We start from the raw sequence: 10465 nt of genomic DNA, 5'->3' as shown, positions 1-10465 counted from the left end.
CATTAGCTCAGGTATATTAAAGCAAAGTACATATGTCTCTCTGTTAGATCGTACATACAACCAGTGCAGTTTTCTTAAATACTATTGCTTTGGGCATTCAGCAACTTCTTGTAATGGAACAGTACCCTGCACCCGCTCTACAGAACCACAATGACAATACTCAATGCTTTCCCATTGAGGCACCCATATTTCTTTTTCTCGGAACTCGGGAAGTAGAAAAATTAAAAAAAAAAAAAAAAAAAAAAATTATTTTGAATCCCGAAAACTTGTCATATCTAAAGCCCTAGTATTTAGTAATAATTACTTATCTGTAATGAAAAACCCCTCTGCAATTGCTTTAACCCACTCTTAGCTTCACAGGATATTTTCGAATCCCAAAAATGTCATACACAAGGACAACTTAAAAAAAAAAATGCAAGCAAAATCAGAAAACGCCAGATCTAAATTATGAGCAATTTAAGCCTACAAATTTTAATTTTCAGTCGGTCGATAACTTTTCTACTAAACAAGTCGATAATTCATTTAAATCAATAGATATATAGAAGTTGATCATAATGCTGTGGTTTCTGAACCTGAACCCTTGATCACAGATCATAAGCCCATCCATAACACTGCCAATGAAATCAGGTAATGTCATTGGATACAACCACAAAAAGTAACCTGTGAAATATCACCTGTTCTGGAAAAATTCTCAACCAATTCCATCAAAGTTGATAAAGACTAAAGATTAAGAAAAAAAAAAATGTTTGTAGATTGGGTCGATGGGTAGATTTGTAAACTTATAACGATCAATCTTTAAGTTCCTGTCCATACTAAAAGTTTGAAAAAACATCAAATAAAAGTGCTATGATGTTTTTTCATATCACTTTATTTTGAAGTATTAATATTATGATTTATTCTTGTGATTATCTGTATGTTATCATCTTTTAAAATTCATTGATTTTTAAATATTTTAGCATTGCCAGAAAAGTTTCTTTTTTAGGAAGCCTTCATTTGAAATTTTAAAGACATTGATAATGCCCTTGCCCTTTGTATGATCTTTTCCATTTTATCATAAGATTTTATCGATTAAAATTATACGACGTAATTTTAAATAGCATAGTTTTATTAGCAACATCTGCTTGGCTCGGTATAGTCATATGTTTGATTCTTGTGCCATTAAATCCCAAATACCTAACAATCTATGCATCAACAAATTTCTAATTAATCATCCTTATATAATAAGATACCTTTATCCACAGGCCATAAAATATTCAGAAGCATTTGCAATTATATAGTTTTTGTCATGAAGTAATTGATGGAAGAAAAGAAAGTAATTTTGCATTTCTACTTCATACTAATAATATTAAATATGTATTGTAAATAATTTAGGCTTTAAATTATGTAAAATAAATAAATAATAAATTCTCGGATATGTTCTTTTACTGTTGATAACAAATCGTCATATAATATATGCATTTACTTTTTGTCAGAAAATTAACATTTTATTCGTGAAATGATTGTAAATTAACCAATTAGATCTCAAAACACAGATATTCTGTAATAAGATAAATCTAATTTTCATTTACACAATTTACTTACTCCGTTAGTTTATACTAAATTCACATTATTTGTGACTATGAACAACTCTTTATAGAATGACTATAACGATAGCATCTACCGTTTTTTCCTATTAATTTGACTTTAATAATTAAGAAATTTTTAGTCAAAGACTAATCATAATGAAGTAAAATATAATAAGTCAGGAAACTTGCATAATTATTGCTGTAAGGAAACAATTGGATAAATTTATTGCTGAAAAGAAACGATTGGATAGATAAATTGTATATTGCATAGATAAATTTTTCACCGCAAAATTTTAATCCGGAAAAACAAAGCGGAAAGCGTTCATACATTCACTATAATGCCACATTCAAAAAATTAACTAATAAAACTTTTATGAAATAAATAATAAAGTTTCTTATTTCAAAAGTGATTACCCGCGCGTGGAGTAAAGTTTCATAGATTGAAAAGAAATAGTCAAATAAATAAAAATGCAGAAACAGAAACTTTTATTGGCAACATCATGTAAAAATTGATCTGAAAATTCCAAAAGTTCTACGTGCTTTACTTCTTTTGATTGGAATATTTAATCTTTATCTTGGAAACGACATTATTGTGAACTTTTTTTCCCCTTTAAAAATAAAACAGAATTATTCTCTTAAATTGTATTTTATTTGCGACAATATTATTCCATCATTCTACTTTTATATAATAGATAATCACATTTTCTTCAGTAATTCCACCGACAAACAATTGAAATAATCTATGGAAGTATCAATTTATACACGTTTTCATCTGTCATGTTGGTGTCATTTAAAATCAGCTTACAAAATGCGATGTAAAAATTAATCAGATTTCTATCATTCTGTCGACTTAACCGTTGCTTGTTAATAAATTTCTACAATAGGCATTATATAATAACTTTAAAATGGAATTTAAGCAATTAGATTTCCTATACCAAGTTTTCTTCACTTTCTTTCCGAAACGATAAAGATTTTTGTCGGCGATGCTCTTAATTTCTCCTCGGTGGTGGGGGAAATTTGCCTCCCCAGTTTCGTCGTTCATAGATTGCTTAATTTTATGCATAAGTTCATTTTGTGAAAACTGTATAATTGTGACCAAGAATCATATATTTACCCATTTTTTTCAACTTCTATACAATACATACAAGATGATAAAATGGAATGTCTGCTTTACCTACAGATCCTAATTATTGAGTGTTATTTCTTTTTGCTTTATACCATCCTATGAGCTTACCCGATTTTTTTGGATATACGTCTAGAGATATTCGACTAGAAATGGGCTTCAGTATGTCATCAGATCTGTGCGTTTAGCAAACAAATTGTGGGAGTGAAAACTGAAGTCAGGAGCGTTTTCTACAATACTTTGTTTTAAAAAATGCAGGTTCTCAAAATAAAATATTTTAATTTTATATTTTAAGACCTTTATACGTTTTTATTTATTTATTTATTTTGAAATTAAAATAACTTTTTTTTTAGCGCTTTAGAGTTGACCCACCTGGAACTTTAACAAACTTATTTCTTTCCACTAACATGCCACTTTTAGGGGTGTTCCGTCGAAAGAATGACAATTTTTTTTGTCATTATATCTTGCTACTGCTCTACTGTACATTAAAATTATTGCATTTCTACGACTAGAGTATAAGAGCCGCCTCTGATGAAAACGATTGCATACCAGATTCGAGATGTTTAAATTATACGAATCGGAATACCTTATCGGAATTCGAATCGAATACATCAATTCACAGTTAAATTCTAACATAAATATATATTGATAAAATATTAAAAGAGTCCGGCATCTAATAAAAGGCAATGAGAATGAAGTAGCCATAACACTATATATGCAACATATTCATTTTTTTAAAAATGCTTTAACATTATAAAGTCTTCTTTAACCACTGTGCCATAACATCCACTCAATAACTGCCCTTAAGAAATAACTAAAGTTAATGACTTGGAAAAATGAATTGCGCGTTATTCTGGAATCAAGAAACTCCAATATATAGATAGATGATTTAGCAATGAATGAATCGAATACATATCTTAATAAATAAAATAATAATAATAAAATACCGGATGAAATCATCAGCTTTCGGTACATGCGAACCTTATCTTGTTCGTTGCATCTTTTTAAAACGTGTTATCTTAATATTTCCTAAACCTTGTTTCATAAACTTCATATAAGATGACAAGATTAATTAATTCTTAATAACATGAAGAGTGATTATTTTTTTAAGAGTTTTTGTGAAAGAGAAATAAAAAAAGAGTATAAAAATACTAAATTATATTTGATTCTGATGAAATTTAATTTTTTTAGAAACCTCTTATCAATATTTCCATGAAACATAATTTTGTTTTAAAAAAATAGCCATCGTACTCCATCTATCGGATTGATATTCAAAAAACGTCGATGGATATGTAGGTGACGCTATGAGCGTGCCAACTGACGTCATCCTGCTGAAATTTCCATTTTTTTTTTTAAACAAATGAGTGATTTACTGTCGCTCTCTTGAATGATTTGTTTAAGGTATTTACATGCCTCAACTTAGCAAGTAGCTGTATAGTTTAACGATAATACGTTGTGTTTGAATATGTTTCATGAGCAGAAAACACAAAGAGTTCCTACTGACATTTCGAAATTACACAACAATGTGCGTTGATTAAGTGCCAAAGATAATTTTGCTATGAGCGGTTTTAAAGAATGAAATGAAAGGTTGGTTATTGAGCAAATTTTTATCCTATTTTTAATGACTGAATGGTTAACTACTGATTGTGTTTGTTGTTTTATTAAAAGCTTACGAATATCTTGTAATAGAAGCGTCATTGGTCAGCAAATAGTAGTTATACCCATAGCGGAGCAATTTTATAAAGTGTAACAATTTAATAGTAATCACCATGTGGTGTTCTGCTAGTGATATGGCTGTTTCTTTTCCCGAAACTCGAAAAAATAGTCAGATTTGCCCTCGATGTAGTGAACACGCTGTTGACTCGAGCTTGTTACCTTGCCTTCATGGTTTCTGTAAATTTTGTATTGGTCAACTTTCAAACAGTCGCTTATGGAATTTCGCAGAATTTATTGTTTGTCCCAGCTGTCATAAAAATGCATCTTTACCTAAAGATTCTTCATTGGAAGCTGTATCACAAGGTGTGCTTCTAAATACAATACTAAATTTAGTTGACGATTTTAGTGCCTATTCACCACCAGTCGATGATTCTGATGCTTTATGTACGTCTTGTGATGAAGGTAATAAAACTGTTGCTAGATGCAAAGACTGTAATGAAGTCTTGTGCGAGAATTGTGTTAGAGCACATCAACGTGTACGTTTAACCAAAGATCATGTAATAGACACATTCCCTGAAGAACATTTAGATTATCAAGCACCTGTCACATCTTTACAATCCTCTAATAAATCATCTAATTTTTGTGATCTTCATCCTTTAAAAGTTCTTAGGTTATACTGTGAGATGTGTAGAGAGCCTTTATGCAATGATTGCATAATGGATGTAACCCATTCTGGTCATACTATGAGCTATTTGCAGGATGCTGTTGGAGAAAGTAGACAGACTGCCATGACACTTCTAGAAGAAGCTAAGAATAATAAGCGCAGTCTGGAGGAAAGCATTCAGGTTAGTCAAGGAATGTCTGATGATGTTGAGCTTAAAGTACAAAATGTTGCTGCAGAAATTAGAACCACTATAAGGAGGCATATGTCTGTTCTTGAAGAAAGGGAAAGGGAGCTTCTTCATCAGTTGGAAAAAATTCGTCAAGTCAAAGGTCGAGCTCTTTTATTACAAATCAAAGATTTGAAGGCTCTGTTAAAAGATGTATCTCAAATAATAGATTTTATTCAGCATGTCTTGGATAGTGGTAATGACATTGATATTTTGAAAGCCAAAGAAAAATGTTTACGAGAAATGAATGACCTTAGACAACGCCGTAGCAATATACAACCTCATGAAGATGACAATATAATATTTACTCAACCTGACAATGCCCTCTTAAGTGCTATTAGCACTTTAGGCTTTCTTAGTACCTCTGGCTTTGGTCCCAATTCTGTTGCAGCTGGTGAAGGCCTTCAGCAAGCTCTTTGTGGTCATCAGTCTACATTTTTAGTTCAAGTAAAAGATTATTTAGGAGAACTTCAAGTTGTTGGAGGAGATGCTTTATATGCTAGTGTTCAAGCTCCTGATGGTAGTAATTGCAAAGCTCATGTTATTGACCGACAAAATGGTACGTATGCCGTTTGTTACATACCTGAAGTTGTTGGACAACATACAATTTCTGTTTTTTTACGAGGAATGCATATTCAACAAAGCCCTTTCCATGTTAATGTCAGGATGGGACGAAATTATAGTCAAGTTGGTAAAATGTTCCTATCTTTTGGAGGAGAAGGTGATGGCGATGGACAGCTTTGTCGACCCTGGGGGGTGTGTACAGACAAAAGTGGCAATATAATTGTGGCTGATCGCAGCAATAACAGAATTCAAATTTTTAATCCAGATGGCACATTTAAACTTAAATTTGGTACTCCTGGTTCACGACCAGGTCAATTTGATAGACCAGCTGGGGTTACAATCGATCATTTAGGCCGAATAATTGTTGCAGATAAAGATAATCATCGTATCCAAATCTTTGATTCAGAAGGGAACTTCATTTTAAAATTTGGTGAAAGAGGAAGTAAAAATGGACAGTTCAATTATCCTTGGGATGTGGCTGTGAATGCGGAAGGCCACATTTTAGTATCTGATACAAGAAATCACAGATTACAGTTGTTCACTTCTGATGGGACTTTCATAAATAAATATGGATTTGATGGAGGCCTTTGGAAACAGTTTGATTCACCACGTGGAGTGGCTTTCACAGCTGATGGCCACATGGTGGTTACTGATTTTAATAATCATCGCATTCTTGTTGTACATCCAAATTTCCAATCTGCAAGATTCCTTGGCCAAGAAGGTTCAAATAATGGGCATTTCTTACGACCTCAAGGTGTTGCTGTTGACCCTGAAGGACATATTATTGTTGCCGACTCAAGAAATCATCGCATTCAGATTTTCCATCCCAATGGTCATTTTCTATGTAAATTTGGAACTCCAGGTACTGGTCCTGGACAGATGGATCGACCCTCTGGTGTCTGTATTTCTCCTGAAGGCTATATCATTATTGTGGATTTTGGTAACAATAGAGTTCAAGTATTTTAAATTTATTTTTTACTGAACTGCCTTAATTGAAATGTTTTTGGCACTATGACCTCTGTAGCATTCATTAAGCTCAGGGAAATCTCAAGTCTTCAAGGCATGGAAATTTTACAGGTGCTTATTTGCATCGGTTCCTTTATGATTTCTTTTGATGTCGTGTGATAACGTTTTATACCTCGCTGTCATTTTATGACAATTTTCTTCTACCTCAGAATATAGGATCATGATTTATTTGTTTAAATTGCCCCTTACAATACTGCTAAGCAGTTGCAATTTATTTAATTTGTATTAATATATTTTTTCATTAGTTTCTGTTTACCTAAAAACTTTGGCATTTAATATTGATCATGCATTTATGTCGACGTATTTTCATTAAAATGAATAGAATTCCTGAAGTTGAAGACCTGTCATACTCTTCATGACAAAAAAATAAATAAAATAATAATAATAATCTGCAAATGGTACATGTTCCTAAACTAGCACTTAAAAGTGTGAAAAGCAAAATGTTTTAAAAAATGTATTGTGATCAGATGTAGGATACATATTTTTATTTATATTACTAGCACTGTAGGTTGTCTCCACTTATTTATTGTGAAAGTGGATGGAAAATTAGTTTCTGATTAAATATTACTGTCCAGCTTTATATAACAGAATTATGAATTTCATATATAGAATATATGCCATTTGTATGTGTTATCTAGAATATCGTCAATATTGAAATTTTGATGGTGTAATGTAATGTATTGTGACGTGTTGTATTGTGTGTTTAAGCCAGTTTTTTAAAAAAGGATGTTGGTAATTATTTGTTTAATTTAATTAAGAGGTAAAAATTGTAGAGTTTATTTTTATTTTTGCTGCAAGGAGATGAATTTACTTCCACGTGAAATTTTATTGCAGCTGAGTGATCTGTAAATTTTTCTATAGATATATTTATTTTCAGATTATATTTGTTTTATTATAGAGCTCATAAATCAAAACTTAATAGTTGTGTGTATGAGTATTACGGAAAGCTTTATTTATATTCAATGTTCTCAATGGCCTTCACCTATTTCTTGTTCCCTATACCCGGTGGGAGTGCATATTTGTACTTTTCTTTGTCATGATTATGGAATGCATGATTTTAAAAAGGAAAAAAAAAAAAAAACCCCTCCAAAAATTTATAATTGCTTCTCTGAATGTTGATTTAAATTTTTGATTCTTAAGAGTTGTTAGAAACTGAGTTTTTCAACTCTTTTTTTTTTTTTTTTCTGTTTTTAAAACAATTTAAATGTATTTAAACTTTATATATAATTGTGATATTTTTAACCATTTGATTTTCTTTAATGTTAAATTTGAATAAGTTAAGAAGTTTCAACTTTTTTTTGTGTGTGTATTTGAAAGACTCGTGTAACAAGTGAGAAGTTTGTGTTTTTGACCTAGTATTGAAGTCTGTTCTTTTAAATTGATTATTGTTGATTAAAAAATATTCATTGTGTTGATTAGAAATATTTATTTTTGTAAATTCTAAGACTAATTCAATTCTTTGTATATCATAAATGACAATCCTTTAGCAATAATGTTGTCTGATTTTAGTCATTATGGAAAGCAATTATCCTTTGTATACTTAATGCTCATATTTTTAGCTGTTGATTAGTAAATTTCTGATAAAAAGCAGCTTATTTTTAAATCTAGTCTTGATATTACTATTTTTAAATGTTCTCGTAATTTTTCATTCATTTTAATGTAAATAAATTTAACTGTTATCAAATATCTACTGATTTTCATATACTTTTTAATAACTATATAAATAATTGTATATGTAGGCAACAGTGTTAAGTCTTCCAACTTAAAAACTACCAAACCTTAATTTAGTTATTTTGCATGATTATAATATATGGAGTGGTGTAGCTTAAATGTATTCTTTCTAGTGATAATATAAAAATGTTTTTTATTGGAATAGTCCCTTATATATTCATTACAGAAATGCGTGCCTTTTTAACTGTTTAACCATCATACAAAAGATGATTCTTGGTTCTATTTTGGCTGGCATTGCATTGTATTTATTTGGATGATATTTATGCTTGTCATTTTGGGTTTTATATTTTTCAAATATCTAAACTAATTAAATGGTACTAGAAAATGTTTTATACCATAGAAGTAAACACTTATTCCAAAATAATGTCCAAATAATTTTTAAAATTTAAAGTGTATATGCTTTCTAGTCACGATTTTAAAAATTATTATGGTTAATTGCTTGTTAGTTATTCTAATAAATTCCTGTGCAAGATTGAATTATATAGGAATTTACTAGGATTTCATAAGCTTGTGTAAATATTTCATTCATTTAAAATATTCTATTACATTACTTTGTTATAAATATGGAAACTCTTTAATATTTGATATTTTCATATTTTAAGCACAATTTTGCAATCTTAGAGTCTGTTTAATCAAGAGGTCTGTTATGTTAATATTTTCAATTTAATGCTGATTCCTGTATGGATGAGAATCAGTTAATTATTTGTCTTGGAGACTTGTCATCATTTACTTCAATTACTGTTTCATCTCTAATTCCTCTTTAAAGTAAACAAGCATTTTCTCTTGTTTGTTTTTTTGTTATGTGTTTTTAATTGGCAAAAATAGATTGACTTTTTGTTTAATGCTTTTTCATTTCTTGTGCATCTCTAAGCTTCATTTGAAAAATTGTTTTGTACTGTTTTCTTGCTTTGGCTTTGTTTTTATAAAATTAATTCTCTAGTCAAATTGATGAGAACTTTTATACCTTTAATCTATTTATGTTAATTATTTAATGGTTTGCTTTGTTAAATTTGTTCTTATTCTTCTGCTGACTGATTCAAAATATAATGAATTTTCTGCAATTTAATTTAAATTTTGCCAATTTATTTTTGTGTGTTCAATCCTCTTTAATTTCAAAACTGATTTTTTATTTTAAAATTCATTGTTAAGATATCTCTGTTTCTTAAAATCTTACTGTCAATTAAGTTTTGAGAGAGTACAGAAAATGTTTTCTTGACTTGTGTATATACTGCCTTTTCAATTGAAAGTGGAAATCTTAAAATTTGTTATTTTTGTGAAATATTATTTTCACATAGAATATCAGAAAGCAGTGTTTTCTTATGTCAAAATGACCATGCATTGTTTGGATATTTGTGATGTTTTCGTAGATTTTCTTGCTATTTGGCAAAAATATTGGTGCGAGGTGAGGGAAATGTCATTTTAAAACAAGCAATACAGTTTTATTTGCATATCTCATGCTCTGATGATATAACAGGACTTTTCAAGCTATAAATTCTAATCTCAAGTAAAATATCACAAATATGAGTTTTCATAAAATATAACAATATGAGGGTAATTCCTCCTTTCCCTTACTAGACAATATGCATTCACTGTGATGTTTATTGTTGATGAGTAAAATAAAAATTACTTTATCTATTCAAAAAATAAATTAAACTAAAGTTGAAACATAAATATCATCAGTAATCTGTAAATGATACTTATTTTGTATTGCTAAATAATTTTATGACTTTTCAGAATATTTTATTATATATATGTGGGCATTTATCATTGTCGTGTAAAATTTTACTGTCTAATTAGCAATTGTCAAGAAAATTCTTTTAAGCTACTGTTAACTTTATAAAATCGATCTGTTTCTAATGGGAAAATGATGGCTTACATTTTTGCAAGTTTTTTCAGCATGGCAATATTTA

General features: G+C 29.7%; 1 protein-coding gene across 1 annotated transcript; it reads left to right on the top strand.

The window, feature by feature from the left end:
* The first annotated feature begins 4281 nt into the window (after nt 1-4281).
* LOC129960002 (E3 ubiquitin-protein ligase TRIM71-like) lies at nt 4282-7900 on the top strand. Its single transcript, XM_056072981.1, has one exon. The coding sequence runs from the start codon at nt 4458-4460 to the stop codon at nt 6762-6764; it is 2307 nt and encodes a 768-aa protein (XP_055928956.1). The 5' UTR covers nt 4282-4457; the 3' UTR covers nt 6765-7900.
* The last annotated feature ends 2565 nt before the right edge of the window (nt 7901-10465 follow it).

Source organism: Argiope bruennichi, chromosome X2 (genome assembly GCF_947563725.1).
Source record: "Argiope bruennichi chromosome X2, qqArgBrue1.1, whole genome shotgun sequence".
NCBI lineage: Eukaryota > Metazoa > Arthropoda > Arachnida > Araneae > Araneidae > Argiope > Argiope bruennichi.
The sequence above is the reverse complement of the archived record's forward strand: the minus strand, read 5'-3'. Positions and strand labels throughout refer to the sequence as shown.